Genomic DNA, 17,602 nt, shown 5'->3' on the forward strand with positions numbered 1-17,602 from the left:
TTTGATACGATAGCCCAGAAAACAACAAAACACCGGTCAATTTAATGTAGTGAGGTCCAAATTTGAAAGTTGCACTTACATACAAATTTTTACAATACAAAAACACTCAGATATCATTACACAGATTTCCTTCCATTACACTGAATACAAAATCAATACAATTTACTGCAACTTTCAAATCTTGGGTTACATTGATTTAAATGTACGCTGTGACGTCAATATTTAGTCAATTGCTGCAAATGAGGTGTCAAATTGTGCAGAAATAAATTCTGCTTCCAACGCATTTAACAGATTTGTAATACAATCACCTGTTTTTTGAATAGTGGTCATTATTTAAGGGGGTTAGTTACTTTTTTTGAGATGTTTATAAGGTATTTTGTTTGTCACAAAGAAATTTAATTTGATATAGCAGAGATTTCTTACCCTTCCCAGAATCCTTTACAACCTCATTTCATTAAACAGGATTCCCGCACCTTGAAGCTTTAAAAATTCAAGAACATTTCATGGACTTTCAAGGTCCAAAAGCATGATTTTGAAGGACTTACCACAACACAAAAGCATTGGATATACACATAAATCTGTAACTCACGAACACAACATTCATGCATTTCAGCAACATTTAGGTAAAATTCAAATTTTCAAGGACATTCAAGGACCTTGTGCAAATTTCCATGACTTTCAAGGCCTTGAAAAGATGTTTTCAAATTCAAGGTCTTTCACCGTGGGAGCCCTGATCAAATGACACTCCCATTATTTTGTACAGGTTCCCTTTTGTTTTAATTTTGAGAATAAACATGGGTCGCTAGTCAAGAAATAAACATATTTCATAACATCTGGATGTGCTCTGTTCATTGAGGTACATTTTGTTACTATCGACCCATCTTACACTAGATACCAAATCAGTACAGAAACCTGAAATTGAAGAAATGCATTATGGGAAGTGTAAGATACCTTCTCTGTCGACATAGCCCCTTACCCTTTCCCTAGAGAAGTCCTTTTCAGAGGGCTGAGCTTTCGGAACTCTAGTGAGCACCATCTTCAGAGCCATCTTCAGTGCCATCTTCAGAGCGAGTGCCATCTTCGCTCTGAAGATGGCACTCGCTAGAGTTCCGAAAGCTCAGCCCTCTGAAAAGGGACTTCGCTAGGGAAAGATTAAATCTTACTCATGTTTACCGACTTAGAGTGCCAAGTAATTTCAAATCATAGCCCCTTACCGTTGGGATCCCTGAACTCCTCCCCAAATGAAATCCAGATTTCTTGATCATATTTCAGTGCATAAACATCATTGATCTCTGTGCCGTTCTTATCAAATATTTTTGTCACCACCGTACTGAGAGCTGTGGTGGTGTTCTCCAGTTGTACTGTCCCGGATATCACATCACATAGCTGAAATTAAAACAAAACAGGAATCATAATTTAGATTTGTCACATTTGTTGATAAAATAAACTTTATTTGTCACATTTGTTGAAAAAAATAAATTTTCAGCTTTTACACTCAAGTGAAATTTTCCCTTACAATGATATCATTTTGTTTATATCAAGGGGTATTTGTTGTAGTTTTCAGCAAGGTTCTTCAGCGTTCTGCCCACTTGGCGCAGTTTTTGGCGTAAACTTAAGTGGGGTTCTGATTGGCTAATTGAATCACATCATCATCACATTGTCATCTCATTCGCTGGTATCTGCCACAGGTGGAGTATGGATTTCAAATGGAATAGTCCATAACATACTGGGTTAATCAGAGCCAGGACGCTGTAAGTCCTAGACATAGACTAACAGTCAAAATTAATACGTAAATTTTCACAGGAAATTTTTCTGGACACATGACACTCATGGGCACAGACATATTAGCATTATGGAATGTGACCCCGAGCACAGCGGGTGGTCTGCCAATGTATTTGAAGGAATTCCCACTTTGATGCAAAATAAGTAACTTGTCGCAAGTTAATAATATTATGGTAAAAGTTAAATATAAATATTTTTTTCTGTACGTAGATATTTTTGAAATTACATTTTGTTGCTATTGTGAAGAAATTAAGATTGCATGATGTTTAATAAATTTGCAATGCACAAATTTCTATCGAAATTGCAGCCAAGAATACTATTACAATTCAAAATTACTAAGACTTGAATAGCGAGGTCACCGCCGGGGGTCGGAGATCAGGCTCGAGGTTACACTCACATTGATACGCATTGGTCGTGTGTCCAGAAAAATTTTCCTGTGAAAATATACCCATTAATGTTAACTAACCAATCACCAATAGGCAAAGTCCAGCTTCATCTGTTCATGAGGGCCAATCGTTCCATGAAGCATGCACACAGAAAAACACTATGCCTGTTCCCTCATATTTTTTTGCGTAAACATATTAGGCACCATATAGAGCTAATAATACACCCAAATACCATTCCATAATTACCACAAACAATGAATGCATGATTGGTTAACACAGGCGTTCGAACAATCAGCACTCGTGAATATGCGAGAATTCTCAGTGCATACATAGCACTGGAACTTTGCCTATTGGTGGATGGTCTGTATATTATTAGTCTATGTTCTAATGATTCTAAAGTAATGCAGCAGTGAATACATGACAAAATATAAGATACTCACTCTCTGTAGCAGCAACGTCCTGTCATGTGCAACGCCTTTGGATGCGTCTTTCAGGTTGAAGAACACAATGGTCTCGCCTTCGTTTGTACCATTTTCATACACCTAAAAGTTTACGAGAAAAAAAATTATTATTTAGGATTTAATCCCATGGGCACTACTTGTCTTTCTTACAGTGTCTATGATTGGTTAATTACATGATATAAGTAACCAATCAAAATTTTAAATCTTTTGGCAAATTTTAAGCTGTGTCCCCTTCCGCCAGACTGACACTTCTTACCATCTCTCTGATTGGTTCAATACATGGTATAGACCTCTTTGTAACCAATCAAAATAGAACATTTTAGATACCTCAAAAATTTTAAGCTTAATCCCCTTAAGCTTCAGACCTACTGACTCTTCTTACCATATCTCTGATTGGCTCAATACATGATATAGACCTCTTTGTGGCCAATCAAAATAGTTCTTAATAAAGGCTGATATTTTTGCTGGTAGTGCATCAGATTATAGTGTGAGAGGTACCGAGTTTAAGCCCCTATGTGGTTGGAAAATGTTCTTGTGAAAGTAATTGTAATAACTTCAAATTCCCCTGGACAAGAAATTAGCTGCCTAATTGTCTCAGTTTATACCAGTATGTTACTTGAGGAGTTGATCCTGGTTGCGATGGTTATGTGGGTAGACTTACAGACTTCGCCTATATTGCGCTGCGTCCCTGAATCTTATTTAAAGGTGTTTCTTGGGCCATAGTGATCAGCAAATATCTGTAAATTGTGCAGAGGCCTGTGGGTTGGAATCATGCGCTATAAATCCCCAAATTGATTTTATGTTTACACCATGCTCACCTTGAGTCGCAACCCTTTCTGTCCCACTAATCTATGGGATAAATCCATCTCCTTGATGTGCTTCATAGTGTAGTTACTGCCACTTTCCTGCAAGGATTATAACAAAAGTATTTTGAGAGGCAATTTTAGAAGTATCGTCAACATAATATGCAAGAATTGGGTTTTGAAAAACAAGTCCTTCAAACTGTTTATTTTAAGCTCATGTCATACAATTTAAGCTTCTCAGTATCATACATCTACAAAAAAAATCTTACTTATAGAAAAATTATTATCCTATTTGAGTTACGTCTTTTACTTTATTTGCATCTACGTGGGTAGCCCTCTGGTTAACAGCCAGTGAAAATCGTTGTGGCCCTGCTGATACAATATCCTGTTGGCTTGTAGGGCCATGAAATGTTCTTATCAAAGTCTGCAAGACAGAGTCAGTGCTGACTTCAACATCAATTCTTCCCTGCTATATGACATTAGATGTTACTGATTTGCAAATCTCAAGTCTTACAAAGTGTCACAAAAAGTGGACCAGTTTAACATTAAAATCCCCACACTATTTCTAAAACATGTTTTGTGTGTAAACAGACAATTTTGGCGGGGGAATTTTGAATATAGCGTGTTGAGAGCCATCTGTTTTTATGGTCAATATGAGTTACAAAACCATGTGATTTGTGCTTGATAATTATTTTTCTGACATATAGGCCTAAGGCATGTTGTGATTTTGGTTATAAAATAAAAATATGAGAATGAAACATTGAGTTTGTCCTCACCTTTTCTGCTACCGCATCATCTGCTACGTCATCCAATAAAGCCTGTAATTTATCCTTGACATCTGTGAACTCATATATTCCCTCTTCAGTCTGTGAAAAGTTAATAATTCAAGAAATATTCTATTTCTGCGAAAACAGAACTTAAAACAAAAAGATTGATTCCAATGAAGATTTAAAAAAAAAAAATCTGTTTTCATGATTTATAGCAATATCAATGTTAAAATTAATAGTACCTCTTATGGAAAATCACAACATGTTTATAGCATAAATAGTTCTAAACACTGTGTGTTGGATCAATTCATTTTTCTTGAAAGTGGGTGCATTGATATTGATCAAATTTTCTGACATTTACACATTTTGTTTATTATAAAAAATAGCAGAAAAACATTGAATTTTGTGCAAAAAGCTTCTTGGAAATCAAATATAAATACTTCCCTGCAATAGCAATGAGACTGCACATTGCTTATGAGGATCCTTTAGCTTTAATATATTTTATTTTTATTTACCGTATTCATTCCAATAAGCGGCCAGGGCGCTTTACAAAGTCATTTTGGGTGGGTGCTTATTTTTTACCTGGTTTACCTAATTTTTTCCATAAGGGCCGTTTATTAGAGAGAAGAAATTTACCTATGTTATAATAGGGTCCCGAGATGTTCTAACTTCAAATCCTCAAGCTATTTCACTGTATCAACATCTATCAGTCACTTCAACATTAATGGTACCCTTTAGCAAATTGAAAATACACTAGTTGGGCGCTTATTAGGGTATGGGCGCTTATTGGAACGAATACGGTAATATATTTTTTTTTGCACATGATCAGTTTTTGCAAATTTGACATTTGTGATTTTTAAGCTGTTGAAAACTCAATTCTTAGGATTTTACATCGGATACATGATTTGCGCAATTAGTCCGCCAGAACTGATTAAATCATTTTTTCTGCACCTAATTTCATCAATACCATCTCGGGCTTAATATAGCATCAACGTAAGGTATCACAGACACATAATGTCTAAAAAATAACAATTTTACTAGGGAGGTCACACTTTGGCCTAATTTGTGTCGTCACAGCACATAAATTTGACTCAGAGCCCAAAAGTGCTGATTTTGAATTGATCAGAATTACTGATTTTATTCATTCTAAATGACTCTTCTTTCCTATTTTAACTCACCAATGTACAAACATGTTAAATCTTGTTTTTTACAGTCATGGAAAGTTTTGAAATGTATTTTTTCTGCAATGGCTTTTGACACATTTTTGCTTCTGTTGTGTTTTGTTTGGGGAAATGTCATATCCACAGAAAAAATTCTAGTTTAGTTGTTGGGAAATCAAGTTACCCTACAGTGAGGAACATATGCAATGAATTTCTTGCATGCTTTTTCCTAATATTGAATACAATTGCTTTCCTGGGATATAACTTTCTTATTTCTACAATAAATGGCTCAAAAGTTATAACAAATTGAAAATGGTACCTTTTTTGGTCGATTTCCTATAAAAACGTGTGTGTTTTCTATGGGGAAAATCCTACCAAAATTGAAATTTTCATTTTGGTCATTTGGAAAATCAAGTTACCCTACAATGAGGAAAGTATGCAATCAATTTCTTAGGTGGTATTTCTAGATATTGAATAAAAATGCTTTCTTTGGATATAACTTTCTTTTTTCTATGATAAACCGTTCCGAAGTTATAATAAATTGAATATTGTGGTTTTTTATCAATTTGCCTGTAAAAACGTGTGTGTTTTCTATGGGGAATATCTCTATGGCATGCTACTTTTCGACGGTCCTCGATTTTTGCCATTTTGCCCATTTTCCAGGTCTTTTACTTCAGAAACTGTATAATATATCATGTCTGTTATTATTTTAATTCTTTAATATTAATGGATACAGTATAATTATACTGAATTTGGATCTTTGAAACTCATATTTAAGTTTTTATTCTATATCAAAGTTGCCACTTCGTTAAATTTGGGTGTTTTTCACCGATTTGGGCTGAAAATCGGCATTTTTGGGTACCTTAAAACTGTAATAACTTAAAAACGCTTTGACCGATTTTCACCATTTAGTTTAGTTTTGTAAGCACTTTCATAAAAGCTTTAAACCAAGGAGATAAAGCATTGATTACAAAATAGTGTGACCCCCCTAATTTTACATTTTACGGGGACTATTTACGGGTTGCACTTTTTGCCCGCAGCATAGCATGAAAATGTTAGGGATATGGGAAGCTCCTTCCCAGGAAATTTTGGTATTTGGAGGGAAACTTTGATATTTTGAGGGAAATTTTGAGGGAAATTTTTAGTATTTGGAGGGAAATTTTGCTTTTTAGTGCATAACAGTACAGTGGGAAATCCAAGGAAATAAACATTTTTTCATGCCGTGGGACTGCGGAAATTTATGGTGGTATACCCCTTAAAAGATATAAATGATATAATTACCTCTTCCAAATCTTTCTTCTGTTCTTCTTTGCATTTGGACAATATGGCTACCATGGTTACTCTTTCCGTTTCATCATTCAAGGCAAAATTCAGCTGTGCTTTGTACTGCTTGGCCTCCCTCAGTTTCTGTTTACAGTGCTTGATGAGTGTAGTTAAGAAATCTGAGTGGAAGTGAAAGAATGTGAATATATGTGAAACATAAACATGTCAAACATTCGCAATATTGATTTTACTGCGATTTTTATCGACCAAGCCAGCTCATGTAATATCCTTCAGTTTGTAACAAATGCTCATTCATACTGTCATGTACTGTCACTTGCCACTGAGTGGTACATTACTTACAAACGAATAGAATCAAGGCTTGTCATTGGCTGGTATGCATGATGCCACAGCGGCAAGCAATAATAACAAGAAACATTAAACATTGCCTGTTTTTCGCATGCATTACGCACCAACTTTGGTAACAGCTGTGGATGCACTGGTTTGCGCGATATTAACACGATCACCATGGACGCGATTGCACCATTGGTAAATCATTGCGCTCATGATGCAAAAAATTGAGTAAAGAAAGCCAGTAAAACGGAAACATGGGACTAAATTAAATGGAAGAAAGAAGAGAGAAAATGAAGATATAAAAACAATGAAAAAAAACAGAGATGGTTACGCCGACAGACATAAACAAATTAACTCTGTTCACATCGTGTTGGGAATATTCACGAAACCCACCCTTTCCAAAGAAAATAACACAAAATCAGACCGCCGCTTACAAGATTCTGTAGACCTTGTTTACATACAATGTAATGACGTAAAAAAGCCTCAATGTGAGACCTGTGAAAAAAAAAATCACAGTTACTTGTCAGTCTAATCTTTCACCTGCTTTAACCAGTCAATAGCACAATAGCAAGCCCTATTGTGCTATTGACTGACTGGTTATAACATGTGACAGATTTAGATGATGAATATATATATGATTTGTGATTTTGGGTTTTTCACAGGTCTTTCACAAGAAATCCACTTAAGAAATTTCACTAGAAATATCACAAAAAAAAATATTAATTTGTGGCTTTCTTTAAAAAAACTTTTAATGCAGAAACTTGGTGCTGCCACCCAACCTTAAGTACCAATACAAAGTAATTGTTAGATGGATAATTTTGTTCTGAATATTTTGACACCTCATTTGTCATGATGCAACTTTTATTTCCCTAAAAAGAGAGCATTTTCAAAAGTGACAAATTTGGGCAATTCCTTCCAGGTATTGTAAAACATTTATAGTGCACTACGCACAGGCACAACGCCTAGACGTTGATCCACAAGCCTCAGCACACTTTACAGGTTGTCGCTGACCACTACGGCCCCACAACAGGCTCAGTATAGCGTGACAGATCAACACTCACTCGCCGTACTCTTAATTAGCATGTTTTGAGAAAAAAGTCCGTAAATTAATTTTGCCACTTTTGAAATGCTCTCATTTTTATTCATATTGGTATGACTTTGGAAAATAAAGTCTCATCATGCCAAATGAGGTATCAAAATATACAGAATAAAATTCTCCATCTGACTACTTCATTTGGTAAATTAGGTTTATTATTTTAGGGGTACTACACCTCGATAAATTTGTGTCTATTTTTGCATTTTCTTAAAACTAAAAACACAGTGGTAACAAAAGTTATGTTTATTATAGGGCAAGGAGTCAATTACTACACTGGAATTTCAGTGACCCAAGACACATGGTTCGTTATTTATGATAAGAAAAGAGGTACCGCTAGAATGTACCTCATTTTCTATCATATATACTGAACCGCTTGTCTTGAGTCACTGAAATTTCAGTGTAGTAATTGGATTCCTTGCCCCAATAATATACATAACTTTTGTTACCATTGTGTTATTATGTTTTGAGAAAAATGCAAAAATAGTCACAAATTTACCATAGGGGTGTAGTACCCCCTTAAGATATTGCCTTTTTTAAGTGTTGAGATACTTTTTGTGTGCAGCATAGTTGTTTTCCTATATGCCAATTAACTCTATCCACACAAGCGTCAACTGCAAACATCAAGTGTTAATTTTTTTTTAATTCAAAAATTTCAGAATTGTAAATTTTCATGACCATTTTTGGAATCAGTGTGAAAAATGGATTAAAATGAGTACAAACAAGCCTAGTATTGGTTCAGTGGCTCTTAAGATAGTTCTTGATATTTTGAGAAAATATCTGAAAACTTGGGTTTTTTATGTCGAAGCCAATGGCTAGCACGTAGAACATTACGCATGACTTACCAGCAACTCCTGAAGCTCTGAAATTCTCTCCTTGGGATATCCACACAGGCCCATAGACGGGTGTAGTACTTGTTTGAAGGCACTGGTCCAACATCTCAACTACAAACATACAAATAACAAAACAATTAATTGTGATATCCACACAGGCCCATTATTCCCTTCCTTGTCAAATAAAATCTTTTAAAACCACTTTTTATATTATTCTTGACAAGTGCATTTTGCTGAAGGTGAAATACATTCACATACCTGCCAACATTGTAAAAATAAAAATCTGTACAGGGTGCGCGCGACCCGGAGCGGGCGAAGCACGCGCTCACCCGTAACGGCGCATACTTGCCAACCTTTGGAACTAAGGTTGGTGTCTAATTAGAATGAAGCGAGAAGCGAAACAAAACTTTGGAAAAAAGAAGTTATAGACCCATAATTACTTGCTATTCAAGGTTGGAAATTTTTTTTTTTTTTTCTTAATTAAATTTTTTTTCTTAATTTTTAAAAAAAATTTCAAAGTTTTTAACTTTAGAGAACCACTGGACCTATTCTGAAGTGCTAACATCATTCACAGGTAATTTGAAAAAAATTAATATGTAAACCATTAACTGGTGTTTACCTCTTCATGTATCACATATTATAGATGCATTGGTTTTCCATGCATTTATAATATGTGCTACATGAAGAGGTAAATATTGGTTAATGGTTTGCATATTAAAAATAACAAACTGGAATTTGTTCGTAATTTCTTCCGATTCTTTATAACTGTGAATGATCCTTATGATCCTAGCCCTTCAGAATAGGTCCAGTGGTTCTCCAAAGTCGCCAAAAACTTTGAAAAAAGATCTAAAAAATTTTTTTTTTTTTGTTGACAAACTAAAAAAATATTGTCACGTGTTCCTATGTAATAGCATGGTAATATTCGTATTGCGCGGACTTGGATGTCGACCTTTTCCCATGATACATCACGATTACATCGCAAACCGCTGGCGGCGCCCTTATTGTGAATAGCGAGAATTGCCATCATATTAGACTACCGTAAAACCCCGTCTACAAGCATATAGTGTGCTTCTGATGAAAGCTACATTAATCCAGTCGCCATTATGGAGTTTGAGCAAATAAATTACGGATCCAAGCATACAAACAAGTATTATTTTAAGACCGATCTATTGTATTGGTATATTAACGCTTGCTTCGAATTAATTAAGGTTTTATAAAAAACACTATATATGCTTGTAGACTGGGTTTTACGGTATTCCACTTGCAACCCATACAAATCCTATGGAAGACATGACCTTAATTCCCTTGTGTGGGAGATTAAGGTCATGTCTTCCATAGAGGGTGTATGGATTTCAACTGGAATAGCCTATCTTCAGTACCTATGGGGAAGCCCAGGGTTGCCAAACCCGCGATAATAGTAGCCCAATTGGTCGACTTTTGAAGATTTTTCCCGCGACTTTTGACAATTTCCTGTCCCATAGAAACCAATGGTTAAAAAAGAATTGGGCGACTTTTCAACTTTAGCTCCAGTGACTTCCGATAGTTTCCTGCCCCATAGAAACCAATGGTAAAGAGAAAAATTGGGTGATTTTTCGATTATTTGACCCGCGATTGGGGCTGAAATCTTTTGGCAACCCTGGGGAAGCCATGTCAACTTACTGTCTGAGATCTGTGTTATTTGCTGCTTATCCCAAGTATAGACAATCTTAGCTGCTGAATTCAGACCTAGTCTCATGGTGCAGTCATCAAGAAACTGTGAAAGGGAAAACAGTAGTAATGTGTACATTATTAAACACCTCAAAAAAACTTATTCTATTATAGACAAATCCAACGAGCCAAGTCATGGTCAGGATTTGATCGGCCATATTTGGTTCCCCGCATGCACTAAACAGGTGTTGTGAGTGATGTTAGATTCATTTGTGTTTTAAAGCTGTCATCATTCTTTTGTCTATGTGTAACACGGGTGATAGAATGCAGTTTAAAATACCCTTCAAGGCCGCATCATTTCACATTTTAGGTGAGATAGCTGGGTCCCCGTCGCGGCTATGGCTGCCATTAAGGAGTAGGAATGTGTGAAATTGGATTCGTCTATATGTTCCACAACTGTTTGGAGCAACCTTTATTTTTGTACAGGCATTAATTATCAATTGACATGCTCACTGACTCCACTTTACGCAGTTAGGTAAAGATCAATAATACTTAATTCTGTTACCTATTTCGGACAATAGTCGAGGGTCCAATGCATTTTTACATTTTCCAATGCTCCAAGGTATTATAGATTATTTCAGAATACTTTGACTACCGCGTACATCCTACTGCTAGTGCACTTTGGTGTTTTGAAGCTGATGTAAGAATACTTGATGTTCCTGTTGTCAGTGTAGTGTCATTATATATTTGCCCAAAGCGGTTAAGGAAGTCATTCTTTAATGTCAAGCATAATCTAGGCATTATTAACAGCTGAAATTGGGGAGATAAATGCTGATGAAACTTCAACCAGGCTAAATGAAATGGTGCAGGGAGTCGCTGTAAATAGCGGGTTGGGTAGTTTTACCGGACAGGAAATTGTAGCCAATCAGGCATTCGGAACTGACTGCAACAAGGTCTCTATTATGGGTTACCTGCCCGCCATTTCCAAATGAGTTACAAGGAGAGCAGATTTGATGTTTTTGCTCCTGCAAAGATTTTGAATCCAGGAGCTCTCAGTGTGCTATGTTGTTCCATGGATTTCAACATGGAGAGAATTTTGCCAAAAAAGGGTCAGGACTGCTTAAGATTTCACATCACCAAATAATGTCTCTTGTGGGATTCCGTCCTGATCTGCTGTGTTTTTACATTTCGGTAAAAGTTACCCACCTGTAAATCAATATTAAAAACCAAAAAAATTGTGCAGATTTTGGTAAAAATTTGTGCCAGGTAATAAATGTAGGCTTGAATCTAAGCATCTGCCAAGATTGGAAAAGATTCTGGGCTTTTATTCAGATTTTTCATGTATTTCTCAAACCGGCTGCTTCTAGGTAAAATCACAAGTGCTTCTATTTTGAAAATTGGGTGAAAAAAGTGTATTGCATTCGTGGTCCGGTAGCTCGAAAATTCAATGGTCACCAATATATTTAATTTAGTTTGTTTACTTGCTTGTTTGTTTGTCAGTCAGGAAAACATCACTTTGAAAAATTGAGTCGCTTCGTAAGGTAGGTAGAGCCATTTGAATAGAGGCCATTTTGTACACAAAGTATAGGGAAATTTATTACTATTGTGCACCCTCAATATATTTTTCATACAAAATAATGTTAAATATCAGGGGGGAGGTGATAATTTGCTATTATTATAATGCTTTTGCGAATATGGGCATTTTTATACACACAATTCATAATGTTTCCAAAATAATTCCAAACACATTCTTTACCTTGTCAAATTTATCCAGCACTGCCACAGTATCGCAGACCTCTGTACCATCTCCATTCTGGAATACCATAATGCGTCTTGTGTTTGTAGCTAGCATTTTGCGCATTCTTTTAGACAGTGCCGGTCTCATCTTTTTCTTTTCCTCTTGTGGAAGGACGATACCATTCATTGTCCAAGCTGCATGGAGCTTTTTATGGGCTGTGCCTGGAACAAGAAACAACAGAATCTTACTATAAATAGGGGAAAGTTGTATGTGTGTTTGTAACCATGTATGAAGATCGAAAGGCTCCGTCAGTTTGGATCCAAATGTCGCCAAATTGACACGGGAGATCGAGGATTACACGGGGAATGCATTGTACTTTATTTGGTTGCAAACGGTAAAGAATTGGCTGCAAAAACAGTAAAAAAGGAGTTTTTCGGACAAATATATAGCGGCAGTTTGTTTACGGGCCATGCCAACCAACACGTCCTATCTCTTTTAGACAGTGCTGGTCTCATTTTTTTCTTTTCCTCCTGTGGAAGGACGAAACCATTCATTGTCCAAGCTGCATGGAGCTTTTTATGAATTTGAATGCATTTTGATATCATTAATAGAGTATGACATGAATACAAAATATCAATTTTCATATTAAAAATACAAAACATCTTGAATTTTTTTTTTTTTTTTTTAGGTCAACCATGAATGATCCTAGCATCTAGGTCTAGGTCCAAGGACACTCCAAAACCGAAAAAAAAAACCTTTAATTTTTTTTTTTTACAATTTCTGGAATTTCTGGGACTATACTCGAACGTGGGACTATACTCGGACGAATACGGTAATAAGTAACACAAGAAGAGAGAAAACATATTTGAAGGCTGCGTTGGGGAAATATTTCATGAAAACAATCCATATCGTCGTCTGCATCACATACTGTTGTAGCTCAAAAGGATGCCTTGTGTGGTTTTTATTATCATTGTTATTATATTGTTATATTATAATTTCAGCATGCTTCTTTCTTTTATGAATGGACATGAGATTGTAATAATCTTGTGATAACACCTCAAAATTAAAATCTAAAGTAATTTACAGTGTATTTTGACACAATTATAATGAAAGACCGAGATAAAAAGACTAGTTTGCATCTGACGTCATCTGTCAATCAAACGCGAGCACGGTAGTGTTGTGATAATATGAGTTGCGTCTTATTGTTAATTTTGCACCTTCAAACATACAAACCAAACTATCTTAAAAGTTAGGTCTTAATAGTAGGAAACTTTCTTTTGCGAAGGCACCGTGTCAACAATGCCTAGAAAAGTTGCTTTTTGCTTTGTAAATCTGAAATTTTTGAATAATAAAAAAACAACTTGTTTTTTGCAGTCAACACCCGCATCATAGACACACCTTGCACAGGTCTCAACGGATCTCTGAATGGTTCTCCTTGTGAGATATAAATGTCTCCATCTTTGGGTATCTCAGCTGCAGTCCTTATCTCATGGCCATCGCTCAGAAACATCCTACGAGCTGCAAATTTCAGTCCAAGCTTCAGTGTGCACGTCTCCAAGAACTGTGAGATTTAATCAGTAAAATTAATATTATGTTAACCCATGAGAACTACCTGCCAATTGGCCAAAAAGAAGTTTTCATTATCAATTGGACCAAACAGCAACATTGTTAAAATAATTTCACCATGCAAAAAAATTGCGGTCAATTATTGCAAAGCTCCATTCTGATTGGTGATTGATGTGAAGATATCATGTAACTGACCAATCAGAGGCAATGTTAGATCGGCAGGAAGTGCTCAGGGGGTTAAAAATTGGTTAAGTTACTTGGACATTTTGTCTTATGTACTGTCAAATAAAACTGCATGCTGTGGCAACACCAGCAATTTTTATTAAAGGGGAGGGGGTGCAAAAATGTAAAAAAAGGCTGATCACTCGCACCTGTAAGATTAGTATCTTTCAAAAGAGCGCTCTACTATTCAACCTATGTTTGCTGACATAAACAGGTGGTTAGTGCAATCTGCTTGTAGTACAGGGCGATCTACTCAAAAATTGTATTAATCTGTTGCTATGGTAGTTAATCCGATTATTACGTCACTTCTACGGCAAATACACATAACTAAAAAGAAAATAAGCAGTGCAATGCATGTGCTGGACGTCCACATGTTGTTTCTTCTGGAATATTGTGGCATCGCAAGAAAATATCTATTTCTAGATTTATTAACTAGAAATCTCCCACGCATCTTGACACTGACACTGGGCTGTTCCAGTTAAAATCCATACACCCCCATGGAAGACATGACCTTAATCTCCCACACTGGGGGGTATAGATTTCAAATGGAGTCAACAATTCAGGTAACCCTATTTGAAATTCACACTCCCTGTGTAGAAGATTAAGGTCATGTCTTCTATAGGGGGTGTGAAAATCAACTGGAATAGCCCATTATTCATATTGATTTCTTGTATACACATGCATTCCATTAAAAAGTAGTAATTAATTATGTTGATTAATCAATATTTATAAATTGTATATGTCAAAATATATTATGTGTATATTCTCTGCTGAAAGTTCTGCCAAATGACTTGTTTTTTTTCTCACAGCAATGTTGATGTTCCCAATAGGGAATTGGAGTTCAAAATTGATTTATTTATTTAAACGTCAGTACTTCCTAATTTCAAATGTAATCAAGGCGATTCCAATTGCATATGACAATTAAAATATTCAAAATGCCACAAAATATATTTTAGAACATCCATTCCTGTCAATAGTTATTGCTTTGAATAATTCATCTCCAAAGTTAATGATCAAGAAGGTAAATTAATTAGCAAAATAATAGATCCAGTTAGTATGATATTAAATGATTACTTGATGCATTTGTGTGACATCGCTCTAAAGTTGAAATTTCTTCAACTCGCAACATAAAAAAAATCATGCCGCTCAGCTGCATGACTCTGAAAGCAAATGTTGCCACTCTGTGTTAATTGGCCAAAATTCGTATCCAGTTCTCATATGTCAGAGCGGCATCACTTCTAAGTTGACTTGAATTCAACTTGTAGCGATTTGCCGCTTTGGGCAAAAGAAGTAGCGTGATCGATATATCAGCTTGCCACTGGCCACCACTAGCGTTTCTGGTGCGATTGCGCAGTGAACCAAAATCGTCGTCAAAGCAGCACGCGGCAGGAAAGTATGAAACCAGCATAACTGTAATTTTAGACCCCACTAATTTAATTTTAGAACATGCTACTCACAATTTTAACCGTTGGGCAAGTAATTTTCACGCCGTCAATTTGTGTACCATTCTTGTACGCCATTGCGCGTATAACGGTGGGCTGCTGTCTATACTGATGCTTAGATCGATATGACCGTATTGATGTTGACGTTGATGTTGATGTCCCTGACTTGGCGCTCCATGGTCTGAAATGTCAAGATGTAATGATAGTTAAGGGGGTACTACACCCCTGGCCAATTTTGTGCCTATTTTTGCATTTTTCTTAAAAATTATAGCGTATTGGTGACAAGTAAGATATGTATATTATAGGGGCAAGGACTACTGCACTGAAAATTCAGCATCTCAAGGCAAGTAGTTATTGATTTATTGATCAAATATTGGTTTTCCCTCATTTTTGACTGTAACTCCACAACTGTTGTCTGTGCTGAAATAAAATTTCCAGTGCAGTAGTTGTAGTCCTTGCCAGTGTCCGAAATAAGGAAAATATGGAGGTTGTCCTGAGGACAACTAAAGCATAAATTCTGCTTGTCCTCAAAACATTTTGGTTGTCCCCTAAATGTGTCAATATTTAAGAGGTAAAATATAGTGGTTGTCCAGAGGATAAGTACATATCTCAATATGGTTGTCCCCAGTGATTTTTGGACAAGAGGACAAGAGGATAAGTGCTTATTTCGAACACTGGTCCTTGCCCCTATAATACATATCTTACTTGTCACCAATGCGCTAAAATTTTTGAGAAAAATGCAAAAACAGGCACAAAATTGGGCAGGGGTGTAGTACCCCCTTAAGGATGCATGCAGAATTACATTTGGCAGGAATTTTATAATTTTGGTAACTTTATTTTCACTATATCGTCATTGGGCAGGAAAAATATTGTATGTGATTTTGGCCCCTGAACATGTTTAAAACAAAACTGCCAACACTAGGTTACATAAGAGGTTTTGCTTTAAACATGTTCAGGGGCAAACGACACATAGGAGATTTTTCATGCCTAACGATGATATGTGTCTCAATTTTTTGCAGCTTCACCTTCATAATATCCTCTATCAAACCCTATAATTTTTCTTCATAAAATCAATCCCAGTGGGCACACCTGACGTTGAAATCACGTTGAAATTTCGACGTTGAAATCAGGTTGAAATCACATTTTGCAAATGGACTTCAACCTGATTTCAACCTAGAGGTTAGTTGAAATTTCAACGTTGTATCAACATCGAAATTTCAACCTGATTTCAACTAACCTCTAGGTTGGAAATCAGGTTAGGTTGAAACTTTGACGTTGTATCAACGTTGATTCAACATCAAAATCCTAACCTGTGCCCACTGGGATGTTAACATGTTCAAAAAAGCAATTTTTTTATAATTAAAATTCAGTGCTTCAACTTTTAAAGGCTTGTTTCTCTGTATTTTGAATTTCATGATGTCCAGTGAGCTTGAACGATTATAACTTTGTAACCGTAAATCTAACAGAGATGGTTGAGGTATTATTTTAATCCATAATTAGTGTTTTTACAAGTTACCAAGAGTGTACGATCAAGTTTTGGGGTCAAATGTCCAAAGTTCACCGATCTAAACTTGGGTTGTCTGCAGACTCCCGATGAAGGTCAAAGTTGAAACCAAAAATTCAAAGTGTATCTTTATTTTGTGTTGAGATATAGGTTTAAACCTTTTCGCCAGCCCATAGGGCTGGTATCTAATTCTGAGATGGGATTTGTGTACACTAAAGATTAGCTAAGATTATAGCCTTCTTCTATTGGTATGAATTTTTTTTTTTACTTCTTGTGGTGGAAATGTTTTTGATGTCTGCTAATTCGATTTGCAAGGAAAAGAAAGTATGTTTTGCCGTTTCAACAAACGAAAAACGATTGAGTATTGCCAAAGTTATGTTTGAATTAATTATGACTTAAAAAGTTATCATAGGTTAGGCCTACACATATAAACATAAACTTGTTCAGCTATCAGCATATCAAAAAAATGACATGGTCAACAATTAGTAATTAGCGGGAATGATCACTGGAACGAGGTCATATCAGTGGACTACTGAGCATAGCATGATGTTTGGTTGCCTGTGAGTGCATAATTGATATGTTGA

General features: G+C 35.9%; 1 protein-coding gene across 1 annotated transcript in view; it reads right to left on the minus strand.

Moving 5' to 3' along the window:
- The window catches only part of LOC140155515 (doublecortin domain-containing protein 1-like), a 57,388-nt gene that overhangs the window by 28,292 nt on the left and 11,494 nt on the right, over positions 1 to 17,602 (minus strand). Inside the window, 10 exon segments of the mRNA XM_072178386.1 lie at positions 1,215 to 1,386; positions 2,609 to 2,710; positions 3,448 to 3,534; positions 4,209 to 4,298; positions 6,641 to 6,801; positions 8,912 to 9,010; positions 10,559 to 10,652; positions 12,303 to 12,505; positions 13,683 to 13,845; positions 15,530 to 15,695. Coding sequence (XP_072034487.1) covers positions 1,215 to 1,386; positions 2,609 to 2,710; positions 3,448 to 3,534; positions 4,209 to 4,298; positions 6,641 to 6,801; positions 8,912 to 9,010; positions 10,559 to 10,652; positions 12,303 to 12,505; positions 13,683 to 13,845; positions 15,530 to 15,695 — 1,337 coding nt within the window.

The sequence above is a fragment of the Amphiura filiformis genome, chromosome 6 (genome assembly GCF_039555335.1).
Source record: "Amphiura filiformis chromosome 6, Afil_fr2py, whole genome shotgun sequence".
Taxonomy (NCBI): Eukaryota; Metazoa; Echinodermata; class Ophiuroidea; order Amphilepidida; family Amphiuridae; genus Amphiura; species Amphiura filiformis.